Source organism: Melanotaenia boesemani, chromosome 6, assembly GCF_017639745.1.
Source record: "Melanotaenia boesemani isolate fMelBoe1 chromosome 6, fMelBoe1.pri, whole genome shotgun sequence".
In the NCBI taxonomy this organism is placed as follows: Eukaryota; Metazoa; Chordata; class Actinopteri; order Atheriniformes; family Melanotaeniidae; genus Melanotaenia; species Melanotaenia boesemani.
Window position 1 is genome coordinate 1,252,021 of NC_055687.1, and position 17,317 is coordinate 1,269,337.

Genomic DNA, 17,317 nt, shown 5'->3' on the forward strand with positions numbered 1-17,317 from the left:
TTTAATCCCAGTATAAACCAGTCTGTAACAGCTTTTAATCCCAGTATAAACCAGTGTGTAGCAGCTTTTAATCCCAGTGTAAACCAGTCTGTAGCAGCTTTTAATCCCAGTATAAACCAGTGTGTAGCGGCTTTTAATCCCAGTATAAACCAGTCTGTAACAGCTTTTAATCCCAGTATAAACCAGTCTGTAACAGCTTTTAATCCCAGTATAAACCAGTCTGTAGCAGTTTTTAATCCCAGTATAAACCAGTCTGTAACAGCTTTTAATCCCAGTATAAACCAGTCTGTAGCAGCTTTTAATCCCAGCATAAACCAGTCTGTAGCAGCTTTTAATCCCAGCATAAACCAGTCTGTAACAGCTTTTAATACCAGTATAAACCAGTGTGTAACAGCTTTTAATCCCAGTATAAACCAGTCTGTAGCAGCGTTTAATCCCAGTATAAACCAGTCTGTAACAGCTTTTAATACCAGTATAAACCAGTGTGTAACAGCTTTTGATCCCAGTATAAACCAGTGTGTAGCAGCTTTTAATCCCAGTATAAACCAGTCTGTAACAGCTTTTAATCCCAGTATAAACCAGTCTGTAGCAGCTTTTAATCCCAGTATAAACCAGTCTGTAGCAGCTTTTAATCCCAGTATAAACCAGTCTGTAGCAGCTTTTAATCCCAGTATAAACCAGTCTGTAACAGCTTTTAATCCCAGTATAAACCAGTCTGTAGCAGCTTTTAATCCCAGTATAAACCAGTCTGTAGCAGCTTTTAATCCCAGTATAAACCAGTCTGTAACAGCTTTTAATCCCAGTATAAACCAGTCTGTAGCAGCTTTTAATCCCAGTATAAACCAGTCTGTAACAGCTTTTAATCCCAGTATAAACCAGTCTGTAGCAGCTTTTAATCCCAGTATAAACCAGTCTGTAACAGCTTTTAATCCCAGTATAAACCAGTCTGTAGCAGCGTTTAATCCCAGTATAAACCAGTCTGTAGCAGCTTTTAATCCCAGTATAAACCAGTCTGTAGCAGCTTTTAATCCCAGTATAAACCAGTCTGTAGCAGCTTTTAATCCCAGTATAAACCAGTCTGTAACAGCTTTTAATCCCAGTATAAACCAGTCTGTAACAGCTTTTAATCCCAGTATAAACCAGTCTGTAGCAGCTTTTAATCCCAGTATAAACCAGTCTGTAGCAGCTTTTAATCCCAGTATAAACCAGTCTGTAACAGCTTTTAATCCCAGTATAAACCAGTCTGTAGCAGCTTTTAATCCCATTATAAACCAGTCTGTAGCAGTTTTTAATCCCAGTATAAACCAGTCTGTAGCAGCTTTTAATCCCAGTATAAACCAGTCTGTAACAGCTTTTAATCCCAGTATAAACCAGTCTGTAGCAGCTTTTAATCCCAGTATAAACCAGTCTGTAGCAGTTTTTAATCCCAGTATAAACCAGTCTGTAACAGCTTTTAATCCCAGTATAAACCAGTGTGTAGCATCTTTTAATCCCAGTATAAACCAGTCTGTAGCAGCTTTTAATCCCAGTATAAACCAGTCTGTAGCAGTTTTTAATCCCAGTATAAACCAGTCTGTAACAGCTTTTAATCCCAGTATAAACCAGTGTGTAGCATCTTTTAATCCCAGTATAAACCAGTCTGTAGCAGCTTTTAATCCCAGTATAAACCAGTCTGTAGCAGTTTTTAATCCCAGTATAAACTAGTCTGTAGCAGCTTTTAATCCCAGTATAAACCAGTGTGTAGCAGCGTTTAATCCCAGTATAAACCAGTCTGTAGCAGCTTTTAATCCCAGTACAAACCAGTCTGTAACAGCTTTTAATCCCAGTATGAACCAGTGTGTAGCAGCTTTTAATCCCAGTATAAACCAGTGTGTAACAGCTTTTAATCCCAGTATGAACCAGTGTGTAGCAGCTTTTAATCCCAGTATAAACCAGTCTGTAGCAGCTTTTAATCCCTGGATAAACCAGTGTGTAGCAGCTTTTAATCCCAGTATAAACCAGTCTGTAGCAGCTTTTAATCCCAGTATAAACCAGTGTGTAGCAGCTTTTAATCCCAGTATAAACCAGTGTGTAGCAGCTGTCAGACTGGGAGGTAAAATGATGTAAAATGAATGTATGAATAGATGTAGCAGCATAAAGGTCGACCAGAAGAAGAAAGCAGAATTTATTACTAACAGAACTTTGTAGAAATAACACACAGATCAACAGTGACCAAACCTTTTCTCATCTCATCGTTCTCTCAAGTTTTGGCTTTCAGGAGAAAAAATATTGTTATTGAAACAAACACACAACAGAAACTATTTCCATGTTTCCACTTTTTCCTCATTTCCAGTTATTCCTGCTACTATTTACCTGCCATCCTCACTAAACCAGCTCCAGCTCAGCTGCTTTGTGGCGCCACCGTGCATCAGAAACGTCTTCTTGGCTTTATTCCAGCCATAGAGGAGCATTATTTTTCTTCTTTTCACACACACATAGAACTTTCTGCTCACTGGTTGATCTTTGGCTGCTCCTGATTGGACGTTACCGTCAATCTAAGCTCTCTGATTGGTGGAAAGTCTGACAGGAAGTGGCTTCATCATCATGTCCAGGTCTAAATAGAGGTCTCTTAGCAACATAGTAGTGATGGTGATGTTTTTATGATGAAACGTGATAAATAATGCTGTTATCATCGTAGTGAGATGAAACTTCCAGCTGTGGAATCTGTGACATGTGAGCTTTCAGTAGAGGAGGCGTTTCTTTGTGTTCATGAGGAGACATCATTTGTGTTCGGACTTTGTGTACCTGGTCTTTTAACTATTGTTGTCTTAACTGTGTGTGTTGGTGATAGAAATGGTTTTACTGAGCTGGTAGCTGAGATTCTGGACTTTCTGTGGATACCACACATGTTTATAGTTACATCTACAGACCTGACGCTACACCTGGAAACCAGATGTTAACCCTTAACTCTTAAATCCTTAACTAATATATATGAAGAAATATTTTAACTGTTGCTGTTTTAAGAGAAAACTGCTGCTAAACCTGTAAAAATGGCTCATAGCGCCCTCTACAGAGTGAAACCAGGTTATGTTTTTCGTGACATAGAGGTTATCTACATCACATGAAATTATAAAAACCCCACAGCTCCTCCCTCCAGATGCAGGTAGGCGGGGCCTCGTCTTGTTGGCATAGAAAACCACGCCCACCAATATGAAGGGATGTGAACTTATCTGGTGTAGATCTGCTAGTTTCAGACTTCTGTTCTTTCAAAGAGTTTCTGATGAAATCTTCCTGCGATGGGACGGATTTGTGCTTCTGAGGGTGTAAAAGTAAAACTGGACTTTATTCTTTACCTGCTGATCCTCATCTGGAGACAGACAGCAGCTCAAATCGTAGTAGCAGCAACTTCCAGCAGCTCTTCCTGCAGCTGCTACAAGCTGCCGCGAGTCTCCACAGCTTTCCAGAGCTGCTGGAGCTGCTGACAGGCAGCTAACAGCGCTAACGGCTAACGGCTAACAGCGCTAACAGCTAACAGCGCTAACGGCTCACACTGATACGTTCAGGACCACCTGCTTCATGTGGAGCTGAGGAGGTTCAGGAGGGAAAGTCTTCCTCATCAAAGACGCTCTGTGGCGAAGCTGCTTTGTGAATCTTTGCATCTTGCCAGTGAGCTGAGCTGCTGTCTGTCAATCATTTCTACCTGTGCGTCCTGACCCGCCCACTCTCTGCCTCCTGATCACCCCACACCTCCCACCCCAACCCCTGCAGTTTCAGGCATTTTTCAAATTCACCAGTGGGTGGAGTTACACAGAATGTAGGAGGTGGAGTTACGCTTTAACAGTACTGCCTAACCACCTTCAGATGTAGGTTGCTTTGGAGAAAAGCATCTGCTAAATGACTGTAGAATAGAATTGTTACCAGGTTCTGTTTCTGGAGGTTTGCTGAGTCTAGAGATCTGTGTACAGAGAGAGTCTGATCCACAGATGCACCAATGTCACAGAAACAAAGATATCAACTTCTGATTAAACTGGGAAAAACACATCTGAAAATGGGAATTTTCATGGATTCTGTTTCACTTTAGCCTCATTCAGATACAAAACATCAGGGTCTTCATCAGTGTGGTAGAGGGATGGAGGAACAGAACCATGACTCCAACTCGTTCCATGAATGCGACTCGTTTCCAGGAATCCGACTTGGTTTCATGACACTGACTCGTTTCCATGACGCCGACTCGGAGGTCAGTCCTGCCATCACCCTCTGGAACAACACAAGGATTTCCAGTTTAAAAGAAAGAAGAAAATAAAGCTACAGCGTCAGAGACTTCCTCAGAGGATAACTAACTTTTTTTCACTTCCTCCTTTTTTCTCTTTCCTTTCACCTTTTCTTCTTCTTACATCTTCTAAATACAGTGATTGAAACCCTGATCATTTCTCCTTTCGTTTCCTGGCAGACTTTATTCATTTCTGTTAAATAATCCCTGAAATATCCTGCATGTCTTTTGTGTTCAGATTCAGCATCGAGTCCATGGTTCTTTTTCCTGATCCTAACCATAGGACAGTTTTTCATTTGGACCTTAGAGGAGACAGATCTGTCCTCCTTCATCTAACAGGAGCTGTTTGTTTTCCCAGGATGCCTTGTTCAGCTCCCTGCTGGATGACCCGTACCTGAGTCTGCAGCTGGCAGGAAAATCCAACCAGCAGGTACTTATGACATCACATACCTGAAGCCAGTCCTGTGATGTAATCAAGGATGTCACAACATGTTTGAGTGTTTTGTTTATGAGCATCACCTGGTCTGTCCGTCACTTTTTTGCTTCCCCAGAAACACTTTCTCTGAATTTCCTGCAGCTCTTTCAGTGCATGGACGATGTGTTTACTGTCCCTGAGACATCATAGTGTTTGTTTATTTGCAGGATGTTTCAAATCAAATCACTTTTATTTAGAAAGCAATTTAAAAACACACTCATTATTATCTCACACACACAGTCACACAGGAGTCCACACACATGCACAAACACAGCAGTTACCCCCCCCCCCCTTTCAACACAAACATGAACTGCCTGATTAAAGACATTAAAAAAAATAAATGTCTGACTTGAGGCTGCTGTGAGGTGAGGAAACGTCCTGAGGATCCAATCACACCAGGAGCCAGCCCACCCACGTCCACAGAGGTCGCCACCTCAGCCACCCAGATCAGGGCAGGTCAGAGTCTACAGCACAGCTGTAGGGCTGCGGTGCAGGACCCCCAGCCACCTGTTCACGTGTGAATACTGTAGCAACAGACCCCAGACTGAACAGCTAAAGCTCCCGGCGCAAAGGATTCACATGAGGAAAACACTGGAGTTAACTAAATAAATAGACATAAAGGACTTCATATAATAATAAGGTTAAAAAGTAATAAAATAACATAAAAATAAGATGTGAATTAAATAAAGATCAAATAGAATTTAGTTAAAAGTTGAGCTAACAAGAAAGGTCTTAACCTCTTTAAAAACATGAACAGTCTGCAGCCCTGAGGCTCCCTGGCAGGCTGGTCCATAGACCAGGACCGTGGCGATGGAACGAGGTCTCGCCATAGGTTTTAGTTCTAAGCTAAGAGGCCGGTACCAGAGGACCTCCGAGTCCGCGTGGGCTCATAATCTAAAAGCAGATCTGATAAATAAGAAGGTCCAAGACCATTGAGACATTTATAAATGACTTAAAGAAGCTTAAGATCATCCTGAAACCCACGGGGAGCCGATGCAGCCATTTAAAGCTGGTGTGATGTGGTCCCTCTGGTCCTCGTCAGAACTCTGCTGCTGAGTTCTGGAAGATACACACTCAGGGGTGACCAGTCTTTTACAAAGTTGTCCATAGATGCATCCAGTACACTGTACAGTCGTTCATATGGTAATAGTGCCATCAGTTTTTCACGCCACAGAGATAATGTAGGAGGATGGTCTTTTATCCAGACATGAAGTATAGATAGACGAGCGACGTACAACATTATAGACAGTAGCTTTGTTTCTTTGATCGGCAGACCAAGAATACAGTACTTAGGGTCCATTGGCAGTTTAACACCAGTATATTTCTCAATTTCCACAAGGACTGAAGACCAGAATGAGGTGATGATAGGGCATGACCATATTAGGTGAAAGTAAGTTCCTGTTTCTTTTTGACATTTTTGACATATTTTGGTACATGTATTATCATACTTACTCCGAATTACAGGAGTCACATGCAGTTTATTAATAATTTTATATTGTGTTTCATAGGATTTATTAGATCTTGTAATATGTCTTGCATTTATCAGTACTTTACTCCATATCTGGTCATCCAGTTGAGACCCAAAGTCTTTTTCCCAGCTTTGTTTAATATTTATGCAGATATTGTTATTTACTATAAAATGATCATATATATGAGTGATTATTTTTCTTTTTACTGCAATTGTTCTTAGTAACAGATCATCTAAAACATTTATTTTCTTACCCCCGTTTGGTAATATGGAATGGAGTTTAAATAACTTCTTATTTGTAGATATCGGAAAAACTGAGTTCGTGGGAGATTAAATTCATTTTGTAGTTGTTGAAAGGACTTTATTCTGTCATCTAAATATAGATCTGATATTTTTTTTATACCAGCTGTTTGCCATTCCTTAAATCCAGCATCAGTACATGTTTGATGAAAATCAGGATTGTTCGCAATAGGTCCTAAAAATGAATATTGGTTGAGACAGAAATGTTGGCGTACGGCAGTAAGAGTTTTGTATATATTTTTAATTATATAATTATTACTAAATTGAGTTTTTATATTCGTAAAACATATAAACGGGAAGTGCTCTAGGTGACTGTTATCCATATCTATACTTTCTAGATCTGGAAAGCAAAACTGACTTTTTTTTACCCATTCTAACACAGATTTTAGTTGAGAAGCCCAGTGATAGAATTTTAGATTAGGGATTGCAAGTCCACCCTTTTTTATAGGTAGCTGAAGTTTTTGTAATTCCATTCTCGGACGCCCATTGTTCCAAACAAATGCACCTATAGCACCGTGTATAGTTTCGAAGATTTTTAAGGGTATGTATGCGGGTAGCATTTGTAAGGGATACAATAGGCGTGGGAGGACTTTCTTTTTAATAATTGCTATACGATCAATCAAAGATAGTGAGAGATTAGTCCATCTTGAGAGATCAATTTTTATTTTTGCTATAATAGGTAATAGATTATTTTTAATTAATTTTGAGAGATCAGGGCAGAAAAAAAGGCAAGATATTTGATATTACTTTTTACTTTAAATGGGTGGTAGTTAATTAAGTTATTTGTTTTTTCTCCAAGTGGTAGGACGAACGATTTTTCATAGTTAATTTTATATCCGGAGAATTTACCAAACTCTTCAATTATACTGACTAAGGGCGGAATTGATTTAGTTGGGTTTTTCAGAAATAAAAGTACATCATCTGCATATAATGATATCTTGTGTGTGCTGTGATTTGTTTGAATGCCTTTAACCTGATCATTTAATCTTATAGCCTCTGCAAGAGGTTCGATTATTAAGGCGAACAGTAGAGGGGACAAAGGACATCCCTCTTTAGTGCCTCTTTCAAGCGAGAATGTCTCAGATATTGTTCCATTTATGAGTACTGCAGCTTGTGGTAATGTATAGAATAGTTTAATCCAATTAATAAATTGTTATAAATGTTATAAAGATGGTAAAATCCTGTTTTTATGACGTTTCTGATGAGTGGAATAAAATCCAGCTCTGAGCCAAAAGACACCCAGATTTCTCCCACACTTGGAGGGATTGAATGAAATAGTTTAGGTAAAATGATCTCTCTTGTCTTCAGGATAGATAAATTAAACGTCAGTTTTGTCCAGGTTGAGCTGTAAGAAGTTCTCTGCCATCCATGACTTTATATGTAAAATCCAGTTTAAAAGGACGTTAACTGGCTCCAGGTCATCAGGAGACACGGCGATGTAAAGCTGCGTATCATCAGCATAGCTGTGGAATCAATGCCGTGTCTCCTCATGACGTCCCCAAGAGGCAACATGGACACATTAAAAAGAAGTGGGCCTGGAACTGGTCCTTGGGGAACCCCACACTGGATCTCATGGAGTATTAAGGAGTATACTTACTAATCTTTTGATGCTTTAAGATCATTTAAAGATGCAGATGAAAAAATTGGTTTTGTTCAGTCTGAACCAGGAGGGCTCTAACATCCACCTAACAGATGTTTAATTTTCAAACCTGAAGGTAGGTGGGGCTTATCAGGAGCTGTGGCGGTTCTGCTGGACTGCAATTTCATCGTAGCTGTAACCTCATTTTATTGTAGCTGTAATCTCAGAGCCCGTTAGAACCCGGTCGTGTCAGAAGCCTTTAACTCCGCCCCTCTGCAACTTTTCTAGTTTCCGCCTGAGAACCCGGCTGACGGGCTGTCACTGAACCACGGCGGTCTGAGCTACAGCAGCACCGACAACAATCCTCTCTCTGACAGCGTGGGGCCCCTGGAGCTGCCGGACCCCGGGAACCAGCAGCTGCTCAACAACCAGAACCAGAACTACAGCAGCGGAGACAGACGCCACAATGTGCCCAATATCATCCTCACAGGTCATATGAAACCCTTATGTTCTGTCTGTTTATCAAGAAATCTCCAGAAACTTCTATGGATCTATTTGTGTCTTGATGATGATTCTGAACTCTGGATTTGCGGGACTGAGGCAGACTGGATCAGATCTCATATCTGATCCAGTCTGCCTCCATCCAGAACGTGGCTGTGAAGATCATTCAAGGAGTTTCATCAGACTGAAAAGAAACTCAGACCAGAGTCCAGAATCGGCATCCGGACACAACATGATCCAAAGTCTGTCAGCAGATCGACGACGTGCATTAAGTTCTCTGTTGGCCTGAATATGTGGCCTGACCACTGTCTCCGTCCTAGTTCGACCTGTGTCCAGCTCTGACGCCACTGCTTCTTCCCTGCAGGTGACTTCCAGACGGGCCTGTCCAAGGAGATAACCAGCGCTCTGTCCCACGTCCCTGGCTTTGAGATGGACCCCTTCACCCTGGATGACCCACTCAGGATCGACCCGCTGTCTCTGGACATGCTAGAAGGAGACCTGATGCTCGCTGACCCGGCGGTAGAGGACTCCTTCCGGTCCGACCGGCTCAAGTGACCCCTCAAGCTCGGTGGAAACTGCCAAACGGCTGGCCGCCTGCTTGGAGCTGAGGAGGATTTTGCACAACCAGAACCCAACGCTTCTGCTCCTCGGCTCGTCTAGAAGTCCAGGACCTGCTGCTTGCCCGAGTCTTTCTGCATGCTGATGAAGATGCTATGTCCCAGGAGTCAATGTGGCCTCGGCTTTATGGAAAAAACCAGCAGCACTTGGAAAAGCTTTATACACGCTGATGTGCACGAAGCCCCCGAAGCATCCTGTCGGACCGTTCCCCGTTTCCACGTGGCAGCCATGTTGACAGGAAGTGGACTGTGTGGGCTCATGGCGTCTATCAGCCTCATCTACAGGAAGTTCAGACTGTGATGGTCTTCCTGCTCTGAGCCTCCAGTCCAGCGGGTCGGGTCAGAGTCTAGCTGCAAAGTGCCATTCCAGACCAGGTCCGGGTTGAGCCCAGACCAGATCCTGATTAAGTCCATGCTGAGTTCAGCCAGTCTTCATGATCCGTCTGCTCCACCAAACATCTGATCTGTCCTGAAGGTTCCAGAGTTCGTCCTGTAAGCCACAAAGTCCTGAGAAGTCTTCATCAGTACCTGCAGCTCCTTCATCATCATCATCATGTGGAGCTGAGTTCTGGTTCTGAAGAAGTTCTGCTCATCATGTGGAGCTCCAGCTGCTCTGAGATTAAAGTTTGGATCAGTTTCTGCCACCTGCTGGTCACAGTGTAGATTGCAGCTGTTTCACATCCTGACATCACTTCTCTCCCTTGATTGGTCCACTTTCTTCTTCCTCGCTGTCTGAGCAGAACTTCTTCTGTACCGTGCTGAAGGAGCTGGTTCCGGTGGAAACATCATATGACCATCAGAAACCAGTAGATCCAGCCAGAAACCAGATCACAGATCTTCATTATGGTTGATCTGGTCTCCTCAGAGCAGATGGACCGGCTGCAGGGACCAGCAGCTGACTCTGTTTGTGTGTGTGTGTGTGTGTGTGTGTGTGTGTGTGTTGACTTATGGTTGAAGATACTCTGTGATGTCACAGAAACCTGCCAGCCTTCGGCACAGAGCTCCGCCCCCTCAGGTCTGCTTTTAAAGGGCTCTTCCACCAAGTTCCTCCATCTGAAGCAGCCGGTCACCGCGTTTGTTTTTGTGATGGATCAGAAGCTTCTGGCAGGCTGTAAATGTCCCACACCAGATCTTCAGAAGCACCCCCACCCTACCCTTACCCTGCCCTACCCTACCCCACCCTACCCTTACCCTGCCCTACCCCACCCTACCCTTACCCTGCCCTACCCTACCCTGCCCTACCCTGCCCTACCCCACCCTACCCTTACCCTGCCCTGCCCTACCCCACCCTACCCTTACCCTGCCCTACCCCACCCTACCCTTACCCTGCCCTACCCTACCCTGCCCTACCCTGCCCTACCCCACCCTACCCTTACCCTGCCCTACCCCACCCTACCCTTACCCTGCCCTACCCTACCCTGCCCTACCCTGCCCTACCCCACCCTACCCTTACCCTGCCCTACCCTGCTTATTTTTATTTTATTTATTTTTATTTTGTTTTACACTTATTTTCATGTTGTTTTGAATTTTCTTTTTTCTTCTTTTTTCTTCTTTTGTTTAAAAAAATGTTTTTTACATATTTTTTTTTTCAATTTTTGTTTATTTTAGTTTTATCCAAATTAAGTTTTTAAATTAAATTTATCACACACACACACACACACACACACATATATATATATATATATATATATATATATATATATATATGCTAGCTTCGTTTTATTTTATTAATTTTTCTTTTTTATTACATTTTTAGCTTTTATTTCATTTTTTTCTTTTTATTTGAATTAATCTTTGAGCCGATAAGAATATTCTGTCATTTCCAGCCAACATCACCTGCAGGGACATTTTAAACCAGTTGAACCAGTTGAACCAGTTCATCGTTGGTCTGAAACTTTGTAGCTTTTCATCATTTCATCAGTTTCCGGATGAATCCGGTCTAAACTCTGATTCTGTTGCTACATCATCTGAAAGCTCTGAGATTATTGGTGGGATGGCTCTTCAACTCCACCCAGTCACTGTGATTGACAGCTCTAAGCCCCGCCTCTCGCCTGCTGCACTGCTGCGTGTTTTAGCCACTGTTGTATTTTTCTTAAAATATTCAGATGATAAAGTTTTTATTTTTGTTTGTAAATATTTTCTCAGATATAAAAATATATTAAAACTCGCAGCGAATTAAAGATGAAAAAATGGTGTGAGTGCACACACGTGCACGCAGACGTGCGCGCACACGTGCACACACAAGTGCACAGACTGAATCTTTATGTTTATGCAGCTCCCTTTAAACTAAAAGATGTTAAACTGACTGTAAACGCAAAACAGCTGATGGCTCAAAATGAAAACATGAAATCTGAGGGGACGTGAAGGCAGCGCAGCCTGGAAAGTTCTGGAAATGTTCCAGGTGGAATAAACTTGATCAGGTTTCGTCTCAAAGGCAGAAAAATGAAACTGGAGACGCTCCAGCGTCCTTATGGTCGTTTATCAGCTGAAGCTTAGATCTGTGTGTGTGAGGAAGATGAAGACGGGTTCAGAGCCAGGCTGCTGCCCCCTGCTGGTCGGTACGGGCAGCGGCCCTGCAGACGGATCGATAACCTGCAGCTCAACTCATCAATCGTTCTGATTGATCGATCAGTCACAACCTTTCAGGCGTCTCACGTGGTCTGTGAGCCAATCAATAGACTAGACATCCACCATGTCCAACATGTCCACCACGTCCAACATGTCCACCACGTCCATGTCCAATACGTCCAACACGTCCACCATGTCCACCATGTCCAATACGTGCAATACGTCCACATCCAAAACAAAAAACAAACGGGGTGTCCGTGCGCGTGTGCGTGCATGTGTGCGCGTGATCTTGCTGTTACGCAATAAAGTTGTTGTGAGTTGACGTGCAGTTCCAGACTCGGCCTGTAGGAGGAGCTGTTGACCAGCCAGGCTTCCTGTGTGTGTGTGTGGGGGGGGGGGGGGGATCAGTTACAGGCCATATTTCATGTTTTTTTTTTAATATTTTGTATTGATGTATATTAATTTCTCACATTATTAATGTTGATAGTTTGTTTATTTTCAGTCTTCTGACCATGTTTGAATAAAACTTTGGTTTCATTCCTGTTCTTATTGTAACTGTGTAACAACCAGGGAACGCTCAGCTGTAAATATTGTTTCCAAAGCAGAGAAGCTAACAGGAGAGATTTTTAAAGAAACTGTATATTCACATTATTTTCCAGAAAATAAACAGATGAAAGCTGCTGCTGGCTGACTGTATTTTCCCTTCTCTTCATGAATGTGTGGCTGTGGAAGCAGAGACGAACATGAATCTGGGAGGGGTTTGACTCCAGGGTAAATCCATGAGGCCTCACTTTGATTTAAACTGATGGGACAACATTCCCGGTCTGCGACGGTTACTGATAAAAGAGCCGTGTTTACCGCCTGTCCCAGTAAATGAACACAAACACCGGGGACCTCAGACCCGGTCCTCAGGGACCACTGTACAGCTGTCCTGTTCTGGACAGTCTTTGCAGAGAAAGATGCATCTCTAAGTTTCTACATCCTTTTATGTTTTTTTAAGACCAGAATAGATGCTCTGATATTTTAATCATTCTTATGTGTATTCTCCATTTGTGAAAACCTGCAGCTCAGTTTGGGGATTTCATTTCCAGCTTATATTTTTCAGCAAATGATGTGATTGCTCTGGAAATGTCTTTGTTACATTTTTGCTGTTTGATCATTTCGCTGCACAAATCAAGCAAACAGGTAAACCAGCATTGTTTCCAGTGATCAGTCCTTGCAGAATGTTGCTCCTTGGTTCTTCTTGAGCCAGAAGGGTTGAAGAGCTGCCTGTGGCTCAGGATGCAAGTTGGAGACCCCTGGACTAGAATAAATAAACACACATTCTGTTCTATTCTATTCTACGGTCATTTATTAGACGCTTTTATCCAAAGCGACTTACATTTGAGAGTAAGAACAACACAAGCATGAATTCAAACAAGATGGACGTCATCATTAAGTTGTAGTCAGACGGCTGGAGTCCAGGTGGACCAGGTGCTGTCATGTAGTGTTAGAGGCAGTGTGTATCTTTTTTTTTTTTTTGTAAAATATTGAGATGATAAAGTTTTTATTTTTGTTTGTAAATATTTTCTCAGATATAAAAATATATTAAAACTCGCAGCAAATTAAAGATGAAAAAATGGTGTGAGGGCACACATGCACACATTTTTAGTTTTTTGTAAGTCATTTTGTTTAAATCCATGACCACATTTCATCAAACATCATCTTGGCCGTAAGTCCACGCAGCTTCTTCAGTACCTGGTTGAGCCAAATCTTTCTATGCTTTAATGCTCCTTAAACAACTGAGTCTTTAGCTTGCTTTTAAAAGTGGATAAGGACTCTGCGGATCGGACGGAGTTTGGTAGATGGTTCCACTGGCGCTGCAACTGGAAGCCAGTGGAGAGCGATTAGCAGCGGAGTGACATGAGCTCTTTTGGGCTGGTTGAAGACCAGATGTGCTGCTGCGTTCTGAATCATCTGCAGAGGTTTAACTGAGCATGCAGGCAGGCCAGCCAGTAAGGAGTTGCAGTAGTCAATGAGTGAAATGACCAGAGCCTGGACCAGGAGCTGGGTCGTGTGTTCAGTCAGGTAGGGTCTGATCCTCCTGATGTTGTAGAGAGCAAATCGGCAAGACCGGGAAACCGAGGCAACATGGTCCTTAAAGGTCAGCTGGTTGTCTACCATGACACCAAGATTCCTGCTAGAAGATGTAGACATAGAGTGATGGAGTCAAGCTGCACGCTTATCTGTGGCGGTAAGGAAGGATTGGCTGGAAAGACAATAAGCTCAGTCTTGGACAGATTTAGGTTAAAGTGGCAATCCTTCATCCATGTGGAGATATCAGCAACATGCTGATATTCACATTGAGATGTTGTGTCGTCAGATGGGAAAGAAAGGAAAAGCTGAGTGTCATCTGCATAGCAGTGGTAGGAGAAACCATGAGAGCTAATGATGCACCGAGTGAGGAGGTGTATAGTGAAAAGAGAAGAGGGCTAAGCACCGAGCCCTGAGGCACCCCTGTTGTTAGCCCATGTGATCTGGACCTGCCCCCTCACCAAGATACTTTGAAGGATCTCCCTGTGAGGTAGGACATAAACCACGAGAGGACAGATCCTGAGATGCCAAGCTCCGAGAGTGTGGAGAACAGTAAATGATGGTTGACCGTGTGAAAGGCAGCAGACAGGTCCAGCAGTATAAGGACTGAGGATTGACCAGTGGATCTGGCAACCCGTAGGGAATCAGTAACTGGCAGGAGAGCAGGTTCAGTAGAGCGGCCTTGTCTATAGCCAGACTGATATGGATCTAACAGGCTGTTGTCTTGGAGGAACTGTGAGACCTGACTGAAGACAGCACGCTCTAGTAGTTTAGACATGAATGGAAGCAGTGAGACCGGCCGGTAGTTATATATATATATATATATATGTGTGTGTGTGTGTGTGTGTATGTATGTGTGTGTGTGTAATCAGTAAATAATTAACTGAGGACGATAGAAGACAAATGATTTGACAGTTAAACTTCAGGCCTGACCTACTTCCTGCCATGCTTTTATTCTGGAGGATGGGACCGGAAGCTAACCACGGTGTTGACGCGCTGCGCCTCCTCAAGCCTCCTGCGAACATGGACGATACATGTGAGAAGATGACCTGACCATGGTCCTTCCAGCAACCCGCGGGACAAACCAGCTCAGAAAAGCAGGTAGGGCCGCCTCAGTTCCGGTCCGCCGGAGAACCGAACCGGGTCACCGCCGCCGGGTTAGCCGCTCAGCTAGCGCCGTTAAAAGGCAGAAAGCGTTTAACGGAACCACGGTACACCTATTATCGGACACACCTCCGTCCGGAGCTTCTCTGTCGTTTCTATTCAACGTTTAAACGTTAGAGCCGCGTCGTGAACGCACCACTCTGCGCGTGCTTTTAACGTGTTTCAGAGTTAAGTTCAGCTAGCCGCCTCCTCAGCTTTTGAGGTGTAAATGTTTAATATAGATATATTTTCGCTGGTTCTCTGAATGTTCTGTTACTCCGCTGACTCGGGACCAGAACAGTTTGTTCCGGGTCGTGATGAACGGCTTTGAGTGGGTCGTAGACCAGAACGGTTCTGAAGAACTGGGTCAGCGAGGCGCGTTTAGCTGTGTGTCCGGTAATGGAACCCTCGGGCGCCGGGATCCCACAGCGTTGCGGCGGCTGTCGTTCGGTGCAGTTGTAAACCGCCGCAGGGCGCGCGCATCCGCCACGGTGTGTGTCGTCTTTATCGCAGGTTTGATTCCAGGGGGTAAAGTGATGAAAGCTTTCTGTAAACAGCAAAGGAAACCACGGAGAGTCGTGTCCGATAACGGAACCGCCTCAGGCGGGGAGGGGTGTCGCACGGCTCCAGCAGCTGTTGAGGCCTGTTTGTTGCCGTGCAGCTCTCCATCAGCTCAGAGGAGCCTCCACAGACCCGCTCCTGCAGCTGCACGCACGCGAACACGTCTGATTAAACCTCTGCTGCTTCTTTCTGTCATGCTGTTATAGATTCAGACATGGCTGGATCCAGCAGGAGTAATCAGATTACTACACGGAGTGGATTCTACTCTGGATCAGTTAAAGATGATCTGCTTCCACCTCCAACATGACTTTTAGTTTTACTCGCTGTGGTTCTTACAGGAAGTCTGTATTCGTGTCATGTGACCAAACTGTGGATGGTGTTTTTTTAAAACCATACTAAAATATCTAGACCATGTTACAGCTGTGACATGTAGAAACAACCAGATCTTAGTGTCCCAGCTTCATCTCAGAATTCCCAGCTTTTCCAAATTCTCCAACTATGTCCTTCCACCAGCTGTTCCAGTTCTGGTTCTGAACCAGGTCCTGGTTCTGACCCAGTTTTTACTATTTCTGAAAAGCTGCTGCTCCTTGTTATTGGCTCAGATGGTGGGATGGGGGTGGTGCTTATAATCTGAAGCAAACAGATGCTTGTTTACATGTTTACATGGACATAAAGTATTCAGATTAAAATCCTGATGGGAATAAGATGCTTCATCTAAACTGGGGTTTTCATTAAGAAACATTGAATTCCAGGTATCTGGAAGGAAAAAATCCAGGATTTCAATAACTTTTCCAGATCTAGAAGTTATTTTAAATGTACATACGTGTACATTTCCATGTGTGTGCAGTAATCCTGAGCAGCTGAACTGACTCAACTCATCATACAAACTGAAGTCAGAAAGATGGAAAAGATGGAACCAGTTCTCCTCCTGCCTGGAAGCGTTTTACGTTTAAACAGAAAACATGAAACCTGGAAACATTAGAGATTACGAGATAAGAGATAAGACAGGTTAGCTAGACCTTGATTCATCCCCAGCGGGAAATTCCAGACGGGCTCAGAAGTAAATAAACACATACATAACAGAAAATAATAAAAAGTTACTTTTATTTAAATATTAGTTACTTTTATTAAATTGTTAGAGTTAATATCTTCTATAGCATTTTCATATTCACTAAATTCATCCTGTGGACCAGGTTGGACCCTCTGGAGGGCTCATTTTGGCCCCCAGGCCGTATGTCTAACACCCCTGATGTAAACAAACCAATCAGTGGATCTGATTCAATCATTTGGATCATAACGTTGTTCTGATTGGTGTCCGTGAAAACACTCTAAAAGTTAGGTGGAAATTGAGCCTTGTTTTCTACTTCCTGCGGGTCATGTGACCTGGTTAGGACCAGCCTTCCTTGCGGTCATGTGACCTGATTAGAACTCGTCTTCCTGCGGGTCATGTGACCTGGTTAAGACTCGTCTTCCTGCGGGTCATGTGACCTGGTTAGGACCCGTCTTCCTGCGGGTCATGTGACCTGGTGAGAGCCCGTCTTCCTGCGGGTCATGTGACCTGGTTAGGACCCGTCTTCCTGCGGGTCATGTGACCTGGTTAGGACTCGTCTTCCTTGCGGTCATGTGACCTGGTTAGGACTCGTCTTCCTGCGGGTCATGTGACCTGGTTAGGGCCCGACTTCCTGCGGGTCATGTGATCTGGTGAGAGCCCGTCTTCCTGCTGGTCATGTGACCTTGTTAGGACTCATCTTCCTGCGGGTCATGTGACCTGGTTAGGACCTGT

At 43.6% G+C, this 17,317-nt stretch overlaps 2 protein-coding genes across 2 annotated transcripts in view; both read left to right on the forward strand.

The window, feature by feature from the left end:
* The window catches only part of LOC121641533 (CREB-regulated transcription coactivator 2), a 45,957-nt gene extending 35,517 nt beyond the window's left edge, over window positions 1–10,440 (forward strand). Inside the window, exons 15-17 of the mRNA XM_041987730.1 lie at window positions 4,608–4,679; window positions 8,360–8,561; window positions 8,937–10,440. Of these exons, the coding sequence (XP_041843664.1) occupies window positions 4,608–4,679; window positions 8,360–8,561; window positions 8,937–9,127 (465 nt within the window). The 3' untranslated portion in view covers window positions 9,128–10,440. The remainder of the gene's footprint in view (window positions 1–4,607; window positions 4,680–8,359; window positions 8,562–8,936) is intronic.
* Window positions 10,441–14,783: 4,343 nt separating this feature from the next.
* LOC121641527 (DENN domain-containing protein 4B-like) overlaps window positions 14,784–17,317 on the forward strand; it is a 60,881-nt gene continuing 58,347 nt past the window's right edge. Inside the window, exon 1 of the mRNA XM_041987713.1 lies at window positions 14,784–14,931. The gene's annotated coding sequence lies outside the window, so the exon portion shown is untranslated. The remainder of the gene's footprint in view (window positions 14,932–17,317) is intronic.